Here is a 26,271-nt window from a genome sequence, read left to right as displayed (position 1 = left end):
GGGGAGTGCAGGCGGCAGGGGGGGGAGGTCCTGGTACTTTCCCTTGCTCGGGTGTGGGGGGACTGAATTCCCTGTGTGCAGATGAACAGTGGGCAGCCAAGAAGCCACAGAAGGTTGAGGCCCAGCTCCCTTCCTTCCCAGAGGGCCCTGGAGGCCTGCCCCTGGCACGTCCCGTCTGGTTTCCACAGTGGGGGACTCCCAAGGGGCGCGTGACAACGATACAGGCCTGACACCCACCCGACACCGCTGTCACCTGCTGGCAGAAGCCTTGTGTGGGGCTCGGGCACTGCTCACTGCTTCAGTCTCCTGTCCATCTGTGAGTCACTCTGTCGCTGCTTTTGGCTGGGTTTCCAAGCCCACTGTGGTGAGCACCTGGGGACCCAGCAGGAAGGTCACATGGCCACAGAGACAAGGGGCAGAGTGGAAGGAAGAACAGGCAGCCTCCAAGTGGTGCCGCCCCAGGGCTGAGCTTGGACCCACCGTCAGAGCCCATTCCCACTGCCGCTGGCACCTGCCCACGGAGGGCAGCTCGGAGGCTCCCAGGGGAGGCACTGGGCTCACCTTCGCTCTGGAGGCTGCGGCTGGTCAGCTGCCTGTGGACCTGGACACAGGACTTGGCTCCGTCCAAAGACCAAAATGCACACACGCGGCTGAGGAGGCCGAAGAGACCTGCTGCCACCATCCAGGGCCACAGGCCACGTCCCCGCCCTGGAATGCTGGCTGTGACCAGACACCAGACGTGCCCAGGGCGAGGTGGGTGGGGAGGAAAGATGGGGACGTCCTTCCCTTGCCTGGTGTGGCTCGCAACGACAAGCTCGAGGTCCACCTTGTGGACGTCTCGGTGGCCAGGCAGAGTTCTTACTGGCCAGGGACATGGACACCTGTAGATGTGTCCCACAGAATCACTCAGAAGACAGCCTCATGTGAAAATCCATCTCTGAGCTATCTCATAAACACAAGAATCAGGTGACTCAGCGTACCCACGAGTCCCTAACATTTTTGGGGGGCCTCACAGTCCCTATCATGATAATCTATTACCTTACCAGCCTTCAGGGGTTAATATCATATGTAACAATAGTAACTCAAAAGCAAGACAACATTTGACATTTTAAGTAACTGCTGATTTATGCTGTCAAAGTCTCTCACTTGATGACAAGTGGCTTGTGTGAGGGTACATGAAATTATGAAAATAATTATTTCATCTTCCAGATGAAAACCAAATATACAGGACAATTTAGAGCTCTAGCTCTATTGTATTATACAGGCAAAAACTGGATTTATGAACTAATTTTGTAACTTTTTGTTGTTTTGCTTTGAGAAACACTGCTTTTAAAAAATTTAAATATTTATTTATTTATTTATTGGGTGCTGGGTAGTTTCTGAGGCACTAGCAAGCCCCTCCCGGGAAGGAAGGTCTTTTATCCTATAAGCAGGAGGGATGATGGGATCCTGGCAGAGCCCACCGGCAGGCAGCTACTTTGTTTCAACCTGTATTTATGGGGGAGGGACCGGAGACCAAGAAAGATAACATTTTTATTCAGATAAAACAACTTGGTTGCCTCAGGAGAGGCCCGGAAGGCAGTTCTGCAATATGAGTCAGTTTGTATCTTCTGTGGATTCCCATCGCATTTCAACGTCTTTGTCCCCTGCCTCTTAATGAGAACCCAGGAAGTGGCAAGTGGCGTGGCCTAGGACTGCCAATGAAGCACGGATCATCTTATACTACAGCCTGGGTTTCCAGAGGGTCTGCAGTGAGCTCAGAAGTGCTGTGCTCACAGCGGGTACCACCACACCTGACTCTTTCATTTGTTTTGTGACAAGGCCTCACTATGTCCAGACTGGCCAGACTCTTGATCCTCCTGCCTCAGCCTCCTAGAATGCTGGAGCGAAAGGTATGTGCTACCAGCACTGGCTTGTTTTAAATCTTAGCTGGCCTTAGGGAAACTGAAAAGCGCGGGCGCTGCCACAGCCCTCTGCCCGAACGTTCTAGTACGCATGAACACATTTTGCACAAGCCCACTTACCCCAGTGAGCCGGATCGGTCCACCCAGGGCAAGCCACTGAGCACGGGGAGCTCCCTGGGAGCTGCGACTCCGGGCCAGGGACACCCCTCCCCTGAGGCTCACCTCTGGGGGCGGAGGCAGAACACTGGGATCCCGAGAGCCTTAACTGTATGCCTCGTTAGCACCCCGCTGTGGGTCAGGTGAGGAAAACCACTTTAAACTGGAATGCCAAGAAAAATTCAGTTTCTTGAGCACGAACAGAAAGCAGTGCAGAGGGGCAGACCCCTAAACAGCGGTAGGGCTGGACCCAGACCCGTGGAGCGTGCAGAGAGGCTGAGGCCACTGAGGCGGTGACCCGTGTCTGCGTCACAGCCTGCGGCCCACAGCCCAGCAAGCCAGCGTGCTTGGCAGGGTTCACAGTCCACCATGTGCAGCAGAGAGGGCAACACGGCCACAGCCCCACACCTGGGCACTGTGCGCTGGACACCAGTGACAAACGCCGACAGCAGCCTCCTTGGAAGGGATCACAATCCAACACCAAGCGACTGAGTCTCCTGAAAACACAGCGTCCCGCACCTTGCAGTCCTCTGCATAATTCTCGGGCACTACAGAGGGCCCGAGGCCACGCACTGGACGCTCTCTACAATGCCAACACAGTGTGACGTGCCAACACAGTGTGACGTACGCTGTCTGTCAGCCCTGCGTTCTGGGAGGCTGAGGCAGGACGACCACACGCTGGCCTGCCTAGGCAGTGCAGTAACCACTGTCTCAGCGTGAAGACAGAGTACAGCTCAGGGTGACGGAAAGGAGGGGAAGGGGGGAGGGGAACGGGGCCTGTGTGCCTGCAGGGACCAGCAGGCGGCGGTCACCTACCCCCCGCCCCGGCCCCAGGCTCAGCGCACCCATCACGGTGTATTTAAGGTGGCGCCACCCAGCTGGCGTGCAAAGCAGGATTCTAGAACCGGTGCCAGGCTTCAACGCGCAGACACGTCTTGCTTATCTGAAAATAGCTAGCTGGCCTGATCCTTTGAGCCTCAAATACAGTTCCTGAAAGGCTTAAACACTTCAGGGGCTTGGAATCCCAGCTCCCTGGGAGATGATTTTAGGTGTTCGTTGTCATGAGCAGTGGTTGGGCCACGCTGGTCCCTGGCATGCTGTCCCCTCCCTCTACCAGGCAGGTGTGGTCCTGGGCCCCAGCCTCCTCCCTCCCTGATGTGGGGCCTGTCCTGTGTCCCTGTGCACTTTGGTGGCCACTGGGCCTTTGTCCCCCCCTCCAGCCACGGTCAGGGCTGCCTCGGCAAGTGCGCCCTGCCCACACACGAGGACCAAGGCTCCTACCACCTTGCCCAACAATGTTCCCCTGCACACTCTGTGCCTCCTGCTCCTTCCTGTCCCCTGCCGCGGGCAGGTCCTTCCAGCGTCCTCTCCGGTCCTGGCTGCAAGCTAGTGTGCTCCCTGAGTCTATGCTTGCCACACAGTCCTGTGTCCCCTGCCTCAAAAGCAGCAGATCTGAGGCTAACAGGAGGGGCCTAGAGGTAGGGGAGGGGACAAGGAGGATGATGCCGTGTCCCCACCCTGGGGGCAGTCAGGGCGCTGCCAAGGTGCATGAAGAATAAACATTAAAACAGAGGTGGAGGCTGGGGAGGGAGCTCAGTAGAATAAGCACTTGCTTGGCAAGCACATGGTCCTGAGTTCAATCCCTGGTACCACAAAAAAAATAAAATTAAATTAAACAGAAGCAGGCAAAGTCCTGGATCTGCAGAGGAACCCAACAGTGCCAAATAGAAGCGGCACATCCTCCTCACGAGGAGGGCAGAGAGCAGCACGGGATGGTGGCGTCCAGGGCTCCAGGCCACGCACAGGCTCAGCAGCAGCATGTGGGTCCTGGATTACTACACTTTCAGGAAAAGAATTACCTGCCGCCTGTATTTGGACTCAATTTGAAGGTTGTTCCCTCCCCAGTAGAGGACCTTCCACTAGCTACATCCCGGCTCTTCGTATTTTGATTTTGAGAGCAGGTCTTGCTAGGTTGCTAAATTGTCCTGGCTGGGCAGCAACCTGTGACCTCCTCTCTCAGCCTCCCAAGCAGCTGGGATGACAGGTGTGCTCCACCACCCCGTGCTGCTCAATCTATCTTACTAGGAAAAGTTCTCCCGTCCTTCCTGGATGTCTCCTTCCAGGATGTCCAGTCCTGAGGAAGTGTTGGCTTAGGAGGCTATGGCGGTAGGCGGCCCTGCTGCGTGGCTGAGAGCGCAAGGATGGTGGGAGCGGTTGAAGCCCTGGGCCTTGCATCGGGTGCCAAAAACAGCCATGGCAGCACAGTGGGCAGGGCGGGGCGGGCGGGGCCAGGCGGAGGGTGACTTCAGAGACGCATGCACGTCCTTGGCTACATCTGCGCCTGTGAGCACGTCCAGAGGAACCACTAGGGGGTGGGAACCACAGACCTAGGGCGCAGGTTATCAGTCGGGAAGTGGGGAGAATCGTTGGGAATTCTCTGTGTCATTTTTCTGCAAATCTGATAGTATTCCAAGATAAAAGCCTTAAAAATACATCGGGAGGCTGAGGCAGGAGAACAGCAAGTTCAAGCCCAACCTGGGCAACTTTTGTGAGACTCTGACTGCATAACAAGAATAAAAGGGCGCTGGGGGCGTGGCTCAGAGTGAAGCCTGGGTTCAGCCCTAGGCTTCAGAACACAAGAGCAATGCCCTTCCCTTCCAGGGCTGCTGGGAGAGCCACGTGGTGACCACTGGGAAGTGGGCGCATGGGTGGGACAGCGAGGTGGTCACTCGGGGCCTGCAGGGGGCACACTTCCTGCAGTCCCGGAGGCATCCAGAGCAGCTGCGTCTTGGGCATCGTGGGGTGGCTTGGTGGGCGCGCTCATGGCCACTCTGAGGCCACTGGACACGGCCGCACCCTGGCTGCCAGGACTCAGCTTCGCCCCTAACTGCTGAGCGCGCAGCGTGACCTGGGCGCGGCGCGCTCTCCCAGCCAAGCGGTGCATAAATTTAGAAGGCTTGCATTCGCAGCAACGCCCACACGCCATGACAGCGAGCGAGTACGCGGGCGGGTAAATCCGATCCGAGATTAGCGGGCTGCAGCAGCAGGTGGGAGGTGGCAGGGGGCCGGCCCTGGCCATGTACGGTCACTCAGTGGCCTTGTCCATTGCGCCAGAGACAGCAGCGCTATTTTTAGGAGCGCTTGTGGCCACAGCTCAAAGCTGAGGGACAGCAATCTTCCTGTCCACATCACTGTCTCACGGAAGCCAGAAGCATGAGAACGGAGCTATGACATCGGGAACACGGTGACTGCGGCATCCGGCCAGTGGCCTTCCAAGATGACCCCGATGCGGAGCACAGAAAGCCCACGTCCCTCCCAGCTGCCTGCTGTCCTGATCTCCGCGCCCACGCAGCGGCAGGAATCTGGGAAACGTGGCCCCTCTCAGGTTACCCAGGCCGCCCTGCCCTGCAGACCCGCCCAGGGCTGGGCCACATACAGGGCTCAGCTTTGGAAAGGCCCAGAGGGTACAGTGGGTGGCCTACGTGCTGACCAGGACAGGCCATTAGGTGCTAATTTAGAGCCCCCGAAGCGCTGCGAATCAAAGGGGGGCATGTTTACTGAGTGGGCCCCAACATGTGGTGCTCTCCCTGGCGATTTCCTTCCTCTGGGATCTTTAGCAAATCACCAGCAGTCCTCCCTGCCCTCTGAATTCCCTGCTCAGTCTTCAATACATGCAATAGTCTACTGGGCTTTCTATAAAGCAGTTTTGGCTTTCTTTCTTCTTCTTCTTTTTTTTTTTTTTTTTTTTTTTTTGAGGAGGGGAGAACTGAGGGTTGAACTCTAGCCCTTGCACTTGCCAGGCAAGTGCTTATTCTACTGAGCCATCTCCTGGGCCTTATAAAGCAGTTTTGGGGTCACAACAGGATCACTCAGCACAGAGCTTCCCGTCAGCCCCACCCCCGCCCCACACCCAGCATGACTCCCTGAGGACTCCGCCTGAGGCCTCCCTGTCCCGTGGGCTGTAGGGCTGACCCAGCTGCCGTCCTGGCCTGCGCCCGTGGGTGTGAAATGATGCCCAGGACAGGTGCCCACGTCACAGGGTCGGGAAGGGTCACCTCCCGGCCCCAGCACCCCTCCTGCTCCGAGCATTCCCCCTCACTCCCTCCCAGCCCTGGTATCCACTGTTCTTTTTCCTGGCACTATAGCCTTCCATTTCCCTACTGCCATGCCCTGGGGATGTGCACGGAGCCTCCACTGTGGCTTCCTAAGCTCTGGGACCTGCGCCTGCCTGTCCCTCCATCCCCCATGGCTCACGTGCTCATTTTAGTCTGAAAGGCAGCTGGTTCCTGCCTGGATGTGTGTGGGAGACCAAGAACAGCCCAGGTGGAAGCACAGATCCCTGCGCAGCCTCGCCCACTCAGGCCACCAGACTGACAGGCCCGAGAGGCGGTGCGGACGGGGACAGACGGAATCACGGTGGGGCACTCTTGCCACGAGCCCAGCAAATCCTGTCCTCGCTCCCAACATGCACATTCCACGTCTCTGCAGCTTTCTGCAGCTGTCCCAGCGGCCTTGGTGACCATGTCCCTGCCGCTTTCCACAGCTGTCCCAGGGGCCTTGGTGACCTCAGTCCATGCAAAATGTCTTCCCTTCAGGGCCATTCTGACTTTGGCAAAGAGCTGGATGTCACAGGGCGCCAGCCGCGGTGGGTGAGGGTGTAGAGGGCCCAGCTCCGCGCTTGCACGAGGCTGCCTTTTGTAAGTGGTGCCTCGCAGCAAAATGCACTGGACTTTTTGTCAGACGTCTGAAGGTCACTAGAGAAAGAGGACCCCAGAGCAGCTGCAGAAAGCAGCAGGACAACGCGGCAGCACACTAGAAGCTGAGCGGGCTGGCGGGATCTGTGGCGACATCTCTCATCAGGTACATTTTCCGATAACACATGTTGGATCTTCCCTGGAGAACAGTCGTAGGGAAGCTGAGAGTGCGGTAAAGAACAGCTTGAAGCACCACGCGCTGGCACCTGGCTTACCACTTTTCCCCCAGCCCTGGACTCAGTGCAGCATAGGGCCAGGAGAGGCCAGGACCTGCACGGAGTGGGCTCCCGGAGAGACCCAGCAGCGGAGCCCAAAGAGGAGGACAGGATGGACGCAAGGTGAATGCAGGCTCACTGGAAGGCTCCACAGCACCCACACTGAGCTTGAATACAGGAGGGAGGATCACCTGACCTAAACAGCAGCACAAAGAACAAACATGGCCAGAGGCACAGACCCGGGGCCTCCAGACAGACTCAGAGGATGAGTGTGCACGTGGGGTGGGGGGGGGTCGTGGGAGAGAAAGAGAGCAGGACCAGGAGCTCCAGGGGAAAGGGAGCCCTCTACAGCACGAACCAGCACCACCGCGGCGGAGGTCAGTGGTGAGAGTCTCAGAACTCCAGCGAGAAGTGCCATCCCACCCAGCTGTTCCCCTTTTAGGTGTCTCCTCCAGAGAGTTAAAGACGCCGCATCACCGTGACCCAGGCATGTGCGCCGCAATGCGACTCCCAACAGATAACCCTGGAGGCAGCCCCCGTGCCTACCAAGGGCAAATGAAGAACCTGTGGCACTGACACACCAGAGCTCTACCCTGCCATAAAGCAGGATAAACCGAGTCGTCTGTAGGAAGGTGGGCGCGTGTTGGTCCCAGGATGTTAAACCGATCAGATGCACGAGCTCAAATGCTGCTGACTTTTCTTACTGGAGAAACCCAAATCATAAAGAACAAAACAGACAACAGATTAATAGCAAATATCGCCTATCGGGAGTCCGAGCTGTCTGAAACATGAAGGGGATCAAGAGCGGGGGAGAGAGAAGGGGTGAAAAAGGACACGCACAAGCCAGCATGCAGCAGCGCTGTGCCAGGACCTCAACACGCGCACTGTGAGCGTGGCTCCGTGGCAGACAACTGCCTGCCTCGGCAGAAGACACAAGGCCGCAGATCCAGGAACTGCAGCCCTGACCACGGCCGCCCCCCAGCGCGGCACGTGAGTCTCAGGTACTGTCAGTGCTCCCACTGACCTACGGGGGGCAGGGAGGACGCAGGAGTGAGGGCTGTGACCCCAGCCTCTGCACGGCAGGGACAGCAGGGGCCCCCGGCCCTGGGTCCGTCCTGTGCAGCAGGTCAGGATAGGCTCCAGTCAAAATTTAAACAAGAAAGTCCCACAAAGAGTGTACAGGAAGGTGCCCCAGTCTTGGACGCCACAATCAAGGTGCTTGAAGTCAAGACAGGAAGAAAATTCCTGCGAACAGCCAGAGACAACTGCGCTTCTCATCTGAGAGAAGCCAGGTTTGGAAAGGACTGCAGTGCAGAACAGCAATGCAGACCCGGAGGTGAAGGGCAGAGGCGCGGGCAGGGCCGGGCCGGGCCTGCAGGCCAGGACGAGGCAGGGCGGGCGGAAGCCCCCGGCCACCAGCTTGCCCAGTCTCCAGCTCCAAATCACACTCAAGCCACCCTGGAAGAACACCGGCAGGCTGGCGTGCCAGGCCCTGTCTGAAGTGCCTGTGAGAACGAGAACCTTGGGTTTGTACGTTTTGTGGAATTTGAAACAGTTGGGTTTCGTTTACTTGTTTTGGTGCCAGGGATGGAACCAAAAGCCTCACGCTGAGCTATGCCCCCAGCCCATGTTTAATTTAATTTATTTATTTATTTTAATTTCAAGACAGGATCTTGATAAGCAGTTTAGCTGCTCAGGCTGGGCTTGAACCAGCAATCCTTCTGCCTCAGCCGACCTTAGCCAGAGTGCTCAGATTAGGGGCTCGTGCCACCATACCTGCCTTAAATCAGAAGTGAGTGCATAGCTCTAACATAGAGGGCTCCCTGATCTGAAAACCCAAATCCAAATGCTCCAGTACTTTCCGATTTCAGCCTGTGCAGCCCGAAGGTCTCATTTCATGTGATTGGTCAAATGCTGACCCCAGGGAGGGAGGGAGGAGGAGCCTGTACACTTTAGTCCCTTCTGAACAATGTAAGAGCCATCCAGGGTCTAGTGATACTTTCCCTTTGCAAGTAAAGGAGGCCAGGGATAGAGCCCGAGCAGGACACACAGCTGCGGGGCTGCAGGGGCAGCGCCCCACCAGCTCCTGTCCACGCCTTTCCTTTCTGGCAGATTATTCACTCCCAGGTTGTAAGAGTGAATATTCACCTGCTTTGCAAGTGGCGACACCCCTGGCTCCCCCACCCAGCTGGGCTTCTCCTTCCCTGTGCCTGGCCCCAAACCCCACCTTGGACCCTGCACAGTGACGGGGTCCACTGAAGATGCCCCAGTGATTCCTCTCAGCATGGCCAGCGGTGTCCACGTCCCCACCCTGCCGGCCTCACCCCTTCCCTCTTTCCCCGCCAGGCTCTGTCCTGTGTTGCCACAGACAGGGCCACCCTTAGGAGCTGTAGCCCTTGTTCTTGACACTCTGTCCCCAGGCACTCTGTCAGTCACCAACTCCAGGGAGCGGCAGCTCACACAGATCGACGGACAGTTGCAGCTCACCTGGATGTTGGTTCTGTCGCTGGTGCTGTGGATGCAAGGGGCAACTGTCCCCTACAAGCTTCCCTAGGAGGTGCCCCGGTGGCAGTACTGAGAGGCAGGACCCTGGGGCAGTGGTTGGGTCCTGAGTGTGGAGCCAAGGAGGGGCTTCCTGCCTGTACAATCACGTACCAGAAGCGTGGGCTCAAGCATGCAGTCCTCCTGCCTCAGCCTCCCTGAGCGCTGGGATGACAGGTGTGCACCACCATGCCCAGCGACGGTAAGCAGCCTCAGGGTCTTCACAATTGACACAGGCACAATGTCTACACCTCCAGGCCCTTCCTCTGCGCCTGACTGCCCCCCACACCATCGCTTGGTGAGGGGCTCCAACTGCAGGCAGGGTTCTCACCATCTGCTTCAACTTGCCTCTCCCAGAGACTTGCGCCAAGTGTCACCTGGGGCTCTGCTGAGGCCTCACCCTGTCCCCGTCCTGGGGGCCTGGCTCCCAGCTTCCATTCATGGAGCTGCACAGCCGGCGCCCGGGGCCTAGGGAAAGCAGATGGGCGTAGAGCGTGATGGTGGCAACACGAAGCGGGGCAAGGATGGAGCCTGCAGAGGGGGAGGCCTGGCCAGCTGGCTGGCGCTGCCTGGACCACACACAGCACCGCAGCCCACCTGCAATGGCGTGCGGAGAGCCTCGGGCAGCAATGGGTGCTGCGGTTGCTTCCCACTGGGCCACACGTTGACCAAATAACCTCACACACGAAGACAGGGGCCTGGGAAGGGTGGAGGCATTTTGCAGGGCGTGTGGGGACCAGGGACTGAACCCAGGGCTTTCCCACTGAAGGCCCCCTTTCACTCATTATTCTGAGACAGGGCTCCACTACGACACTCACTTGCTCAGGCTGGGCTTGTCCCTGCCACTGGCCTGCCTCCGACTCCCAGCATGCCATCCGGGCCTGCCGGCATGCACCTCCACTCAGTGCCGCGGCCTTTCCAAGCTCAAACTGCAGCTGGCCCTTCCCTGCCCAGCCTGGGAGCTCCCTGCGCCCTCCTGGCCTTCCTCTCCAGCCTCCCACTGTGTGGCTCTGGGAAGACTCCATCTCTAGAATCACAAGGATGTGGCTCCCAGAGTGACCCTGCCCCAGCCTCCGTCCCGGCCCGTGCCCCCGACCCCAGCAGATCCATGGTGTCACTGTCGCCCGCATGTTGCGAGCTCATAGCACAGAGGGTCCTCCGGTCCAGGTCTCCAACGCCGTACACTGTGTCATCTCCTGCCCGACGCTGCAGAATGCGCCCGATGACAAGGACAACAGCTACAGGGGACACCAGAAGGACAGAGGAGACCTGGCTCAGGGAGAGGCAGAGACTACAGAGGAAGATGAGATGGTCCCTGGGGGGTTGGACAGCATCTTCGCAGGGACCCAAGCAGGACAGTGCAGGGGCGCAGCAGGGCAGCAGGCAGAGCCCGGGAGGGGTCACAGCCAGGAGGGGTCACAGCCAGGAGGGGTCACAGCCGGGAGGGCTCACCACAGCCCAGGGCAGCTCCAGATGGAGCATCGTGTCCCTGGGAACCAGCCCATTCCCAGGCTGCAGAGCACAGGTCAGGGTCGGAGCTCTAGGCCAAGGAGACATGGCTGTCAGCCAGCCCTTCGAGAGGCAGAGGTGGCGATGGACAGGGAGCTGCGTCCCTGTGGGCCGCAGGGGGCAGGAACTGAGCAAGCCACAGCACCCTGGCTCTGGCCTCAAAGTGCTCAAGAGAAAAGACACGGGCTCTGGAGGGCGCGGACAGGAAGGGCGAAGTGCACACAGCGCTGGGAGCTCAAGGATGGCTGTGGGGCTCCGAGCCACAGGCAACACCGCGTTCAGCTCCTGCCAATTAAGGGGCCCCCTGAGCAGAATTAAACAAATCTTCCCACTAGTAGCTGCCTGTGACTGGGTCTGCAGAAGTCGTCTGAGGGGAAAGCTGTTCTAAACTTGTATGCACTGTCGTGGTTTGAGGTTTTGCAAGCGGAGCAATATGATAGGACAACACATTTTATAAGATTATTTATACCAGTCACCCAAAGAATCACACTCAGCATGCAGGAAGTCTGCCCACACTAAAGACCACGGAATCCAGCTGAAGGCTTGGATCCTAACATCCTGCACGAGCCCAGGGGAAAACCTAGAGCTCCTAACAGTGCCTCCCTCCAATCCAACTGGAGGCCTAGGCCCACGACAATGCCTCACACAGACTGTGTCACAGATCTGTGCTGGAAAGGCCCAGAGATCAGTGGTGGAAGCTAGAAAGCTTGTGCCAGCGGGATGAAGGATCTGTGCCAACAGCTGAGGATCTGCCCTGGAGCCAGGAAGTGATGCTCAAGGTGAGCACCGGAGCGCCTCCGAAATGTACCATGGCAACAACAGCGAGGTCCTGAGCTCCTCGGATGGTGAGGACAGCCCCGTTCACCGGCAAGGCCGGCATGACAAGGTTCTCCAGCACAACAGCCAGGAGGGCCAGCAGCTTCTCCAAGCAGCGTCCCTAACAGCCCCCCAGCGGCTTCTCCACTTCTGCCTCTTAGGCTGCGGGCAACAATCCCCAGGTGGGCCTCCTGCTCCCAGCACCACGCTAACTCACTTCAGCTGGGTGTATGTAACAAATTGACCACCAGATATCAATCCACCACACACCCTTACTCAGCCAGTAGGACAAGCACTGTCCAAGCATGACTGATGACAACACAGAACAAAATTTGCACCAGGTGTGGTGGCACCCACCCATGACCCCAACACTGGGGAGGCTGGAGCAGGAGGATCACCATGCATGCAAGGCCAGCCTGGGCTCTGTAGTGGATTCAAGGCCAGCCTGAACTGCATAGTGAGACCCTGTCTCAAGAACAAATTACCGAATTGGGAGCTGAGGAAAGGTATTTCAGCCGAGCTGGCTCGGTTTGCCAACCCCAGGCACTAGTGAGGGGGACCTGGTCTGTCCAGGACTCTGAGAGGCCACCACCCCTGGCTTGTCAGCCAGGGAACAGAGGAAGCCACCCCTCCCAGCTCAGGCCTTAAGAGTCCCACGGGCGCCAATGCAGCAGGATGGCTTAGATGCGGCTGACTGTCCCACAGAACGCGAAATGTCAAGTTTTGGAAAAGAGCCAGGCAGCTTCTTAAAGCATGAACACCAGCAACCTCGCACCCCAGCACTCCGCTGGGAGCGCTCACCCAGAGGAAGCGCGCATGACGATATCAGTGTGCACAGGGCTTCCCTGTCATCCACAGCACAGCTGACCACAAAGCACTGTCAGCCTAGGACAGGGATGGGGTGGTGAGTGGAGCCCTCTCATCCAGAAGCAGGAGGAGATCCCAGGAGCAGCATAACATGGATGGGCACCACGCACCCTGCATGGAGAAAGGGCCAGGGACGTGGGGGCCTGTGCACTGAGCCCCTGCACTGCAGATGGCACCCAGGTTGCCGGGACGCAGACAGAGGCCAGGGATGGTGCCAGGGAGCCTGCATACGGGTGTGTGCCACAGCAGTCAGGCAGGACCGGGCCCTCAAGGGAGCCGGGCAAAGAAAACCTCAGCACTGCGGCTGGACGTGCACCGGCTGGAGGCCAAGCCTCCAGATAAACGCTGGAGAGTGGGCCTAAGAGAAGTGGTCACACCGGGCCTGGTGAAGTCTGGAAAGAGCTCAGGCACCTCGGGGATGACCAGCACCCTCGGGCTCGGCTCTTCCTGAGAAGTCCTTTGTTCTATGTACACTCACTTTGTGACCTGCTTCCCCACTGATCAACATTACCTAGGCGACTATACAAGTCTTATTGGTTAATCAGAGCTGTACCCCATACTGCACCCACGTGGTTGTGCTCTACAGAATGTCCCCTGCGAAGTAGGGTCCTCAGCAACCCACTTGGGGCCCCTCCCACCTCGTGGAAGCTATACCTCTTCTTGATAAGTACTTCCTACCCTCAACCTCTGTTGTTCTTAGAATTCATTCTCCGAGTTTAGAGAACGCAGAGAATCACACATCTAGCAGGTTGGGAGTTGTAGCATTTCCCTTGTGAAGGTCCTGACACTGTTCCTGTATCAACTGTACCAGGTGTTTAAGCATGCGCAGTTCTTTGCACCTAAATACATCTCACTCACATTTATACAATGACCTGTATCTTATATATAACACACAGCGAGGTGATGCAGTATACCTCTTCAAGCACACACAGGAAAAAGAGTTAGGAAGAATCTAATCTTCAAAGTAGGCACAGCATGAGGAATATGATCTGTCAGCCGGAGCCCACAGATATCAAGTGCAAGCTCCGCCTTGCAGCGGGCACTGGCCCAGCGCTCGGGGCTCTGGCTGGACTGTCCTGCGCCTCTCCACCCAGGGCTTCCCTGAGTTGGTAATCTTGTTATGCTTAACCTTGCTTAAGTAAAGAGTTAACATTTGCAGGTCGGGAAGATAGCTCAGTGGAATAAGCCCCTGCCTGGCAAATGCAAGGTCCTGAGTTCAACCCCCAGTACCACAAAAGAAAAAAAAAAAAAATTCACATGTGCCTGTTGCTTCTACAAAGCATGGTAAAAATACACAGCAGATGTTTGCACCTTTAAATTTCATTACAGCAAAAGGCCCATTTCTACGAACCTCTGAAAGCCTCTCCCTGCTCCAAGAACGTTTCTCCCCTGGCCCTGATGCTTTCCTAAGACGCTCTGGAAGCCTGTCTTGGGAGTCTTTACAAGGTGTGATTGAAATCTTAGTGAACCAAGTGAATGCATATCGGAACAGACCCATATCAGTAGAATTGGATCATTTTATATTGAAGCTCTGCCTCGATGCAGGAAAGGAGGATGCGACAACACAGAGCCGATCCCACACACCACGGCTTCAATTTAGGGTTGACCTTAAGCCGGAGAATAATTGACACAGTGAGGGCAAAATTGCCACTTAAAAATAATCTTTTGGGCTGGAGAGATGGCTCAGTGGTCTAAAGCACCTACTTGAAGCAAGCTTGGCAAAGCACAGGGACCGCGGTTCGATCCCCAGCACCACATGCCAGCCAGACCCGCCCCCTGGTGGGCTGAGCTGGCCACACACACACACACAATAAATAAATGTAATAAATAAATATTTAAAAAAAAAAATCTTTTTTTGGTTTGGTTTTTCAACCAAAGTGCTATTTCACACAAGATAACTCTCTCTTGTCTTTCTTTTTCTCTTTACAACATAGCTGTTAAATTCAAGCATCATATTTCTTTTTTTAAATTTTTATTCGTAGATGTTTGAGATGCATGACAATTACATTCATCTTGGGAAACTGGTCTTTTGATCAATAATTCAGGAAGACTATTTTTTTCCCTGACAAATAATCCTGCAGGGAAACAGCCAAACATATGGCCCTGACAGTCTTTCGCCAGAACAGCTTTTACCTCGAGGTCAGCGCTGGGAAAGGCTCTGCGCTCAGCTCGATGTCCCGGATGAATCATCACTGGGCGCTCGGATTTGGGCAGCTGCCTCTGTCTGGAGACTGCATGGTGCAGCCACAGGAAGGGTGCAGCCACGTGAAGGGCGCTGCCACATGAAGGGCGCAGCTACATGAAGGGCGCTGGACACGGCCCCTTCCCGTGGGCAGTCCTGCAACACGGTGGACTCGGCGCTCCACCCATTGTTCCTTCATACCAAACAGACCTCGAGCCGACTCACATCAACGAATCCACACCTAGGTAATGGATGGGCAGGCCAGGCGCTGGGTGGACGGGTGCATGGGACACTAAGGCCCCCGTGGGCTCCGAGACCCAGGCAAGGAGTCACCCGGAGAGGAGCTCCCGGGGATCCCCAGTGCGGAGCTGCCCTTTGGGCTTGGTGAACGAACGACCCCCAGGCCAGAGTGGGGGCTGGTGTTCATGTAGCGACTTTACCTGGAGGCAGAGACCAGGCGGTGTGCCGCTGCCTGCATGGGCCGCACAGAGGGCTCGGGGCCGACTCTGGTCTCACAAGGCACTGCCTGGGCAGCACCACAGCCCCTCTGAGGTCAGGCCAGCCTTTCGGGGTGCCTCTGCCTGTTCCTCAGGCCCCTGAGGGTTCACTGCTGGTGGACACACACCTGGCCCAGGCCATCCTGCGCCACTCAGGGCCTCCAGACAGAGGCTATGAGCAGACCTGTGGATGGCCCATTCTCAGGAAGTAGAGAAGGAAATGCCCGCATGCAGGGCCACAAGATGGCCATGAAATCCAGAGGACGAGGCAGGGTGGGCCCTTGGGAGCTGCCAGCCTTGCACCTCCCACCAGGCGGGGCCTCTCATGCCCCTGCCCTCTCAGTGCCCTTGGGGGTGACAATCTGTGCATGCGTACAAACAAAACACGTTGCCACGTGAGGTGGCACCTTATTGGGGCAGGAGGCAGAGGCCCCCAGGGCCATGGTTCTGACTCAGGCACCCTGATGTGGTCTCCAGCTTCCCTTTGCAGCCCTTCCCTCCCTACCCCAGGGAGAGTGCAGGGAGCCCCAGACCTTCCAGGGCCTCCCCTAAGGTGCAAACAGGCGGGTCAGTGCTCCCAGGCCGGGCTGCCTGAGACCCCACAGGGCTCTGCCGAGCCTGGGCTTCAGCTCCCCCACAGTGGCAAGGAGGGTGCGGTGGCAAGGGCTAAGCTGACAGTGCCCAGGGCCACTCCTCCTGTGGCTTCCAAGCTGCCGGTCACCTGGGACATCAATACCCGGACACCGTCCTTTACACTGCAGGGAGGCAGCAGGCCCAGCCCTTCCAACCTCTGCCCCCCACATTCCCTCAGTGAATCATCTCCTGCGCACTGCGCCCCAGCCATTGTCCTGGGCCACACCCCTGCCTGACACTGCCCGGCCCTCCTCTACCCACTTTCCAGCCCCAGCTCAGAGAGCAGCTCCACCACACGCCCAGCTTCCAAGGGGCTCTCTCATGGGCCAGGTCCTTTGGGGGAGCTGGCTGGTCTTCCCTGTCTGGGCCTCCACCCCGTCCCCTGGTAACTGTTGTGGCTGTTGGCTGCACACTCTGCTCTGGAAGCACCCACAGGGCTGGGGATGTCCCTCAGCAGGACAAGCCCGCCGCAGCAGAATCGTCCTAGCACAGATGAGAACCCTGCTCCCAGTCACTTGCCTGCAGCCCTTTCTGTACACAGCCTGGGCAATTTTGCAGGAACAGAGGTTCATTTACCTCCCGACTCTGGAGGCTCAGATGTGAGGCGCTCTGGCTGCACTGTGACACGTCCGGGCATCACGTGGGGAGACAATGCCACCCTGTACCCCTGGTCTCCCTCCCCTTCTAAAGCCACGAATGCACCACTCCGGGCCCTCATCTAGCCAGTCACCTCTCCCTGCCCATAAGGTAGGAGAGGGGGATTTAGGCTCAAACACAAGGAGTGTGGGACACAATAAATTTCTTCTGTGAAGAAAAAGTGGCAGGACCACGGACCACTTTCCTTCAGGGCCACCGCTTCTGTTCTGGAGACAGTCACATCTCCGGCAGCAGGAGTGTTCCTGGACTTCTCCTGCCACCCCGATAATGAACTGCTGTGCCTGACAAGCACTCCCTAGGAGACGGCGGCAAGGGCACCAAGCGCTGGCAGAGCAGTGACAGCCGCCTCCACCTCCTCCAGGCAGCCGGGACTCGGGTCTCAGCCTGTGTGAAACCACTCCACATCCCCAGGATCACAACTGAGTCATCACAACTGCACACACAGAGAAGCATACCCAGAGCAGCTGCCACTTCCGTGGGTGCTATGAAACCTTTGCAAGCCAGCACGCTTACAGCTCAGCGCTGACCTCGGTTTTCCCAGGCCTCACTAGTGTGCACACGATAGACCCAGCTTCAGGCAATGTTTTCTGGCACGCTTACCTCTCAGGGAGGCAGAGAGGCGATTCCTAAGGGGTGGAATGTAGCTGCCAGCAGGGAATGAGTCCTACCGGGCACAGCCGAGGACGCGGAGCACGGCTGCCGGTGTGCGCAGGGAGCGACACAGTGGCACGGACACAGGTGCCTGTGCGTGAGCAACCTGCACAGTCCCACAGCTGAGGTCAGGCCAGCACTTCCGTCCCGCTGCACATCAAGGCGTGTGCATGAGGACAGCATGGGGGTGGCAGGGCGCCAGCCAACACTCTGGATACCAGGGCCCAGAGGCAGCGGCAGGCCAGCCTCTTGGACATTCGTGGGACCAATACACACATCCTTTTCAGACTTCCCAGGCTCATCCACAGGCCAGCTCGCAACACAGCACACCCACCTCTGTCTGTTCCACTTGGGTCCCTCCCGGACACATGCCCGACGGATCTGCAGGCTTGCTTACTTCTATCTGATACCCAAACTTGGCAACTACAGAGCCCCAACTACTCCCGAGGGAAACCCCCAGCTTCCAATACACAGCCAGGACAGGCCCTGTGCAGCTCCAACAGAAAGAGGGACCCTGGCAAATCTTACGAAAGATATCTTTGAAATCATACATCACCATGGGTGAGGATGGGGGCACACACCTATAATCCCAGCACTCCTGGAGACCGAGCAGAGGGCCCAAAGTACAGGGCTAACTTGAGTAACACAGCAAGACCCTGCCCCAAAATGTAAAATGCAACAAGGCCTGGGGAGGTAGCTCAGTGGAAAGGCCCTGAACTTCACTTCCCGTTCTACGCAACTTTCCCAGGCTAGAAGCAAGTGAACACAACTGCATGCGGACAGCCACACTAAAGCGCTTTAACAACACTGCCTCATCTCAGCAAGTGTCTCCCACAGGTTCGCAGGGCACCCCTCTCCTGCAGGAGCTCGGCGTTAGAGCAGCCCGGCTGAAAAGCAAGCCGCCTGTTAGTGCCCAGGAAGCTGCACTGTTAGAGATTCACCCTGGCGCAGCCACAGGGCAGACTTTTGAACTCAGAGACGCAAAGTCAACATCAAGAAAGCACTCCAAACGTGCTCTTTCCCTGGGGGTCACCACCCAGACGCCCCCTCTAGGAGCAATGTTTTCCACAGCACAGCATGAAGATACAGGGCCACACCAGGCATGGCGGTGCATGCCTGTCATCCCATGGAGGCCGAGGCAGGAAGGGCACACGTTTAAGCCCAACCTGGGCAACTGAGCAACTTGGCAGAACCCTGTCTCAAAAGCAAACTAATATACATATTTTCAAAAGCCTGAGGATGTAGCTCGGTGCCTGGGGCCAGTACTGCAAGAACAAGCTGAGAGAGTAAGCAACCGCAGACAGCAACCTCTGAGACCACGAACCAAAAATGTCTTTTGTTGGCACAATCCGACTTAGATATTTTGTCACAGGAACAGGAAGCTACCCAATCCAGCCCTGTGGGTTCAGGGGACACAGGCTACCAATGGCCAGTCACAGCTTCTGCCTCTGCAGAGCCAGGCCTGTCTGTCCCTGCAGGAGGACAGCAGCCCACAGAGGCCCGGGCTGTGGTGCCACCATGCTGTCCTTGTCCCTGGAGGCATGTGCGAGCGTACCTGGCTCTGGGCTGCCCTCAGGAAGCCCAGCTGGCCACTGCGTGGCTCTGGGCACCACAAGGGCTCCGCAGTGAAGCTACTCACGTCCTGGGTGCAGAATGGGAGACCCTGCTGAGAGATCCCGGTACAAAGGGAGCTGGCTTCCCCTTCAGCCACAAGCCAGGAGTAAGGAGGCTCCGCACCAGAAGCCTGAGGCATCCGGGCTCCTGCCTCCCTCAGTGCCCAACCGTGTTAGCTGTGTTCAGCCCGCCTGAGGCAGTCCGTGCCCCACACGCTGTGAAGTTCCTTCAACAAAACGGAATCCAACAGAAGAGTCTCAGGAGCTGTGCGCCCTGGAAGAGCACTGAGATGTGCTGCAGGGAGCCCCTGGGAGACAGCAGGTGGAGGCCATCCTCGGCTAGCAAGGCACACAAGGACTCCAGGGGTGGACAGTCCTCAGTCCCACCCACAGGACGCTGGCGCCACAGGGCACCCGAGGGGCGAAGAGCAGTGGACCCTGCCCTGGAGAATGAAGATGCACAGCATAATCCAACTGGCCAGGGGACGGCGAGTGTCCCGCCCCGCAGGGTCCCACTGGGGGAGCAGGACTCCCCAGCCCGGAGTCACACCAGGACACCCCTGCCACAGAGAGGGCGCAGGTGGGAACCACCACTGCTTGGAAGGGCTCAGACTCAGAAGGCAGGTCCTTGCGAGAAATGTTTTTCACATTAACCCTGTAGAAAAACTCTACAGAAGTCCTCATTTTAAAAATGTAAAGTATTATGTGAGGTAAAAATAGATTGTCAGGGGAAAAGAAAATATTCTGAATTGAAGGATTTGAACTGAGATCAGTCTCATTTGCACTCGATATGGTGAAATCTGCTCACTGCCTCCACCCAGAGCAGTCTGTGCATCGCTGCTCCAAAGCCAATCACACACGTCAGAGAAGCAGCAGGGGACAGCAGTGCCAGTGTCACAGCTTGAGGAGAAGCACGAGGCTTCAGGACCCTGCTGAACACTAAATCAAAGCAGGTGACCTGGCCAGAGTTGCGCAGAACGCCGCGCTCTCCACAGCACTAGCAGCACCACCATGGGGCGAGCGACTCAGACACCGCCCGTCCACGAAGTCCCCGTCTGCTCACATCCAGCATGGCAGGATGAGCCCAGTGACAGGGCAGACGGGTGGCTGGGGGTGGCAGGGCCTCTCCCGTCCGGATTCTGGCTGTGGCCATTCAATCTCCTTCCAACTTCATGGTTTGTGTACTGAACATTAGTGGGTCTTGCTCTTAATTAGCAGCAAAAAAAAAGAAAAAAGCTCTATTTAGAGATTTAAAAATTACCCAGCAGAAGGCAAGTGGCTCCTGCAGGATCCTCACACCCACCCAAGACTACCTGCAGCACACTCCCAAGCAGTGACGCTGAGAAAATACTGTCGGCCCTGACTTGGGACCCCGCTGCCTCGCCACGCATGCGGTGGAAGGGAACCCTCACACAGGTGTGCGTGCGCACACACACGTGTGCACACATGGGCGACAAACACATGCATGCTCACACGTGCATACACACATTTGCACAAGCATATACACACACATGCATACACAAACAAATGCGTAGGCACACATGTACGCACATACACACACCTGTGTGCACTCATGCACACACACACTAGCAGGCACACACACGTGCACGTGCACACAGACAGAAAGACAGACAGATACACACACACACACACACACACACACACACACACGGCTGGTTTCGGCCAAGCCCAGCAGCCTCAGCTTGCTCCGTAAGCACTGCTCGATCCATGCATACATGGCTGGTATCACTGCAGAGCTGTGGCAGGCCTCTCTCCTCCTATTCTGACCCGTACCAACACATGCAGCTTTTAATGTGATGAGCTTTGCTGATGATGTGGTGGCTCACTTGAGACCAGATCCCCACTCAGAAATACAGGGGCCTGGCTCCCCCAGGAGCAGCTGTCTGGGGGCTGGAGCCAGGGGACCATCCTCCACGTGCACACTGATGTCCACAGGGAACAAGCAGGAGTGGGTGTGGTGTGGACGAACTGAGACCTTAAGAAGCAATGGGCTTGCAGGCTGGGGTGCAACAGACAGAAGGCCCATAGCCCTGGGCTCTGGCAGCACTGTGCAGACACCACTTCTGCCCGTGGACGGGGCCTGCTCTGCGGGGCAGCACCTTCCTGGCTGAGGGCAGTGAGGAAGCCACACACTCTGGCCTGGCACAGAGACTGCAGCCAGGGGTGCCAGCCACCTGACGGGCCTGGGCCAGGCTGAGCCGCAGCCACTCCTGGTGGGAGTTCCACTCGAGGCCACTGAGGACGTGTTCTGAGCAGCAGGGCTGGACACCTCAGGACACAGCTTCCTGAGACAGAGCAGGGAGACCGCAGGCCACACTCCTCAGGGAAGCAGAGGAAACAGCAGGCAGGGCTTCACTGTCCACCGTGGAGCAACAGCTCACCTTATCCACTCACGCTCACTCAAACACTTGGAATCCTCGCCTTCTCAGAGGCTGAGGCATGAGGGTCCCAAATTTAATTCCAGCTTGGGCAATTTAGCGATTTAGCAAGGCCCTATCTCAAACTAAAAACCAAGCAGAGGAGACTTGGGGTGTGGCTCCACGCCAAAGCCCTGGGTTCAGGACCCTCAGTTTGGGGACAACACAAACTAGATCCACAAAAGAATCCGTGCAAAGGAATTGTGGACTGGGAATCTGTCTGATCAACGCTGCCTAAGTAAAACAGATTTTGACAGCTGATTTTAAAAGCTTTTTTCTTATTTGTTTAACAGACAAGTTCCTGGCTGGAGAATTTCTTCTAATTGGACTTGGCTGGGGAAGGCAGGGCCCCATCCAGCAGCAGCTCAGCGCCCAAGGAGGGAGACAGCGGGACTCTCCCTGCCGGAATTCCAGTGGGAGGCCGAGAAGGGGCAGGTCGCACACTCTGGTCTAGAACAGTAGGCCCTGGGGCCTTGAAAACAGTAGCCATTAGTAGCTTTGCAAAAAGCCACTGAGCTGGGAGTGGAGGGCCACGCCTGTAATCCCGCACTCCGGGAAGCTAAGACAGGAGGACAGCAAGTCCAGCCTGGACAAGTGAGCATGACTCTGATTCCAAATAAAAAAGCAAGAAAGGGCTGAAATGTAACTGTAGTTCAGAACACAAGTCCCGGCTTCCCTCCTCAGTACTGTAGGGCGGGAAAAAAAAAAAAAAAAAAAACTGACACCGCAGAAAGCATGCATGAAAATAGTTCAATGCAATTCCAGGAAGAGTCAGGAGAAAAATTATTATGGGGCCATGAAGGAAAAATAGGATGAGGTCAGGTTACCCAGCAAGGGCCTAGGCAGGGAAGAGGGCAAGGTTCGGGTGGGTCGGCAAAGCCAGGACATAGGTGCAGAGCGTGAAGCCTCCAGCTCACAGCAATCAGTGAAACTACAGCAGGGAGAAGGCGTGTCATGAATAAATCAATCCATATTAATGACAGAAATCAATAGTTTATATTTTATGTAAAGAAAAAGATGAAATGCCAGAGCTTTCAGTAGGTCCTCCAATACCAAATCTCAAGGTCACTGAAATACATCATTAAAATGAACAGGTGGGGCTGGCCAGCTAGCTCAGTGAACTAAAGCACCTGCTTAGGCAGAGCGTGGGGACAGGGGTCTGATGCCCCGAGTGCCCTGCGGGCCCCACCCCCGGGGCACACTGAGATGCTAGAGCCTGGGCGTGGTGACACCCACCTGTAATACCAGTGCTTGGGAGGCTGAAAACAGGAGGATCACTACAAGTCCAATCTGTGTAGTGAGACCCTGTATTAATTACATTAAAAAGAAAAAATGAACAGATGCACAAGATCCGGGCCCACATCTAGACAACCCAAGAGGAAGCAGCCGGGCTCCAGCAGGTCCCAGCCACGCTGGCTCTCTGCAGGCCCCCGAATAAGCTCGAATCTAAACAGGAGCCGACGCTGCCACACTTCCCATGTGCACGTCCTTACAGCAGAGCACCGCCTTCATCTCAAGCATTTCTGCTTCCTGTTATGGTCATAAAGCTTTCAATCAACCACAAAGTCGAATGCAATCATCAATTTCCTAAAACACAATAGGCCTGCACACGAGCTGCTCGTTATGGTGCGTGGAAGCACCGAGAATCCTGGTTTTCTTAATCATTACAGAAACGGATTCTGACTACACGCAGCTATGACTTCACTCCCCAGGTCCCAGATTTCAGAACCCAAGAAGCCACAGAGTTCAGGCAGCCAGCGGTGCTGCAGTGGTGGGGCCCTCCCGGGTCGCACAGGCATCCAGTAGGAATCTGCTCTACCTGACTGTGGGACAAGGTCTGGAGACAGAAAAACACATGAAGGCTCACAAACTAGCATCTCATGGACTTTATGGATAGCTCAGTGGCCTAAGTGCCCACCTGGCAAGTGCAGGGTCCTAAGTTGAAGCGCCCGTATCAAAAAAAGGGCAACCCGTGTGGGGCATCACCTGTCTCTCAGGAGATATTTTTATTCCCAGTTCCTATTTCCTATTGCTATTCCCCATCCCCTTTCTCCAATAAATTTTCCTTAAAACAAACAAACAAAAAAAGCTTACCAATATCTTTAGACTACTATGGAAATGTTCAACTTTTAAAAATAAAAATCATGACTCAAGAAGAATAAAATTCCTAGGCCCAGGCTCTACTTCGCATCAACAAATCCATTGGCTGTCTTTGACACCATTAAATGTATTGCCAACATGAAGGCTGGTTGAGAAGTAACATTTTTTTAAAAAACATAGCTGCTGAGGAGACAGCTCAGCAGCATAAGCGCTTGCCTGGCAAGTGTAAGGTCCAGGTACTAAAATTAAAAAAAAAAAAAAAAAAAAAAAAAAAAAAAAAAAAACACACAGCTGAGCTGGGTGAGGTGTGTGCGCCTGCAGTCCTTGCATTGTGAGAGGTGGAGGCAGAATTCCAAGTTTGAGTCCCACCTGGACAACTGAGCAAAACCTGCTACAAAATAAAAGCCAAAAATTACTAAAGGGCTGGGATGTAGTTCAGGGCCATGTCACCAAGTTCAATCCCACATACCTCAAAAAAAAAATCGAATTGAGCAGTAAAAGTTTACAATTATTACATGTGCCCCCATCTGAAGGGATGCAAATGCATCCTTTACTGATGTGTAGCTGGTTGCTATTTTCTCCTGCGGCTGCTTGCAGGGGTGCAGTGCACAGCATGACGGCCGAGCCCTGGGACTGTCACCAGCAGCAGGCTCTCTCCTTGAGCGCATGTTGGCTGCTGACCACAGGAAAGGAGCTCAAGTTTCCCACTCTGATAACTGTTCACAAATTACTTTTTGTTCTGCTAACTTGCTCAGGTAGAAACACGTGCAGAGAGCGGCAGCGGCTCTGTCTGCGTGAAGCCCGCTGACTTCCACACACGAAGCCTGGTGCTCAACATTCGGCAGCCCGCACCCCCTCTGCTGACATCGGGCATCACTGGAAACCTTGCTATTCTGCACAAACGCGTGATTCCACCCTAGAAAATAAAGACTCGCCGCTCTGCAGCACCCCAGCCCTTCCATCCCCCATTCAAAATGCAACGTAAAGCAAAATCACTCTGATCCCTTAACCAATGACTGTGAGGATGGGTCCCACAAATGTTCGAGTAGATGAACCACAAATAAGTGGATACCCTGCAAATAAACAGATTAAGCAGGGACTTGAGTATATTTTGAAGCTTCTCTACAAAAGCAGTTTGACTCCATTTGTATTCTAGAATATTCTGTTAATCATTACACTTAAAGCTATCCCCAGCTGAGCTCTAAAATTCCTTCACACATCGAGCCTGCGTGTGAGTTTTCACACAGGCCCCTTCCTCACAGGACACTCCCCCACACAGCTGCTGGTCATCAGGCCACTGTTCAGTGAAGAAGTTACCAATCTGAGGTAACTTCAGATTGCAAACCGTCGTCTCAATCTGAGGAAAACCGGCACCTGTGCTCCTAACGAAGCTAACTAATACCTATTTGTTAATACTGTAGTCAACCATAATCGGCCAATTTATATTCCACAACCTGTCGGTCCCTTCAGTTATGTTCACGAAGGGCCTTTTATTTCTTATTCTGAGATAGTTTCACTAAGTGACCCGCGGCTGGGTGGGAACTTGCATTCCTCCTGACTCAGCCTCCCAGGGTGCTGGGATCACAGGTATGTGCCACCAAGCAGGCTAAGGGCTTGTGGAATAATGGCCAACCGTGGGGTGCTCACTGCTTCCATGCCCGCTGCCGTGTACACAACAGAAGAAGGCGCCTAGCTTCAGCCAACAACAATAACACATTCATGGGTTAGTTGCTTGCAGTCAAGTGGGCAAAGACAGTATAGAGCAAGTCTGCGTTTTCGACCAACCCTCAAGCCCACTGCAAACAATGCCTCACTCTCAAGGCAAAGGGAAGGGACAGTAAATTCAGGAGCAAACCAACAAAACCTGCTTGCCCTGTCCCTGTAATGCTCCACAGCCACAACTGTCAGGGCCCTTCTGCCCTTACTGAGGGGCAAGCGATACACCTAAAAATACAAAATACTCAAAAATCCAACACCATCACTTTCTTTCGACCTTAAAATATCTATGATCAAATTCAAGATTCTTTTCTGAAAAATATAAGCACTTTTTTTTCTTTTCTTCATTCGAAGTATTCACAATGGTCACGTCCCTGGGAGAAACAGAAATTAAGAACGGTATGCCTGCACTTCCCGGCCAAAGACAAGCACCCCAGGGCTGGAGGAAGAAGTCGGGAATCTAAGGCGCGCAGGAACAGCGGCCAGCTCCTGCTCCGTGCGGAGCGCAGGCCCAGGCTTGGCGCGGCCTCTCAGGACAGTGCTCCGGGTTGCACCTGGCTTCCCCTCCTTGACCCAGCGCGGTTTCACTTCCACACACAGTCCTGCGACAGTTTTGCTGGCCTCCTAAGTGCGCTTTTCTCCACATCTCTTTACAAGGTGACAGTTAAAACATAACCCATGTCGGGGCCAACCACAGCACCGGGGTGCAGCCGATCGTACCTCCAATGCCCTGCTGTTTTCGACTCTCCTCGACCTGGGAGGATTTCCCACGTTTATTTACATTTGGTGGCGTTGGCGGGTGGTTAGTTGTTGGAAGAGAATTGCATAACCACAAGTAGGTGCACGGCAAAAACAATCTTCTCTTAAAAAAACTACTTCCCGGCTTCAAGGTGGTCCGAATGACTGGCTGGCCGGCCGCTCCTCCGAGTTTGGGCGGAAGCCTCAGCGCGGCCCGCCCGGAGGCCTCTGCACCCCGCGGGCGGCCGACCGCGCTGCGAGCTGGGCGCTGCGGCGCGGACCGC

General features: G+C 55.8%; 1 protein-coding gene across 1 annotated transcript in view; it reads right to left on the bottom strand.

The window, feature by feature from the left end:
* Positions 1–20,125, bottom strand: part of LOC101570637 (protein cordon-bleu) — a 111,165-nt gene extending 91,040 nt beyond the window's left edge. The window contains exon 1 of the mRNA XM_023714324.1: positions 20,059–20,125. Within this exon, the coding sequence (XP_023570092.1) occupies positions 20,059–20,060 (2 nt within the window). The 5' untranslated portion in view covers positions 20,061–20,125. The remainder of the gene's footprint in view (positions 1–20,058) is intronic.
* Positions 20,126–26,271: the final 6,146 nt, after the last annotated feature.

The sequence above is a fragment of the Octodon degus genome, unplaced genomic scaffold (genome assembly GCF_000260255.1).
Source record: "Octodon degus isolate 3935 unplaced genomic scaffold, OctDeg1.0 scaffold00035, whole genome shotgun sequence".
In the NCBI taxonomy this organism is placed as follows: Eukaryota; Metazoa; Chordata; class Mammalia; order Rodentia; family Octodontidae; genus Octodon; species Octodon degus.
The sequence above is the reverse complement of the archived record's forward strand: the minus strand, read 5'-3'. Positions and strand labels throughout refer to the sequence as shown.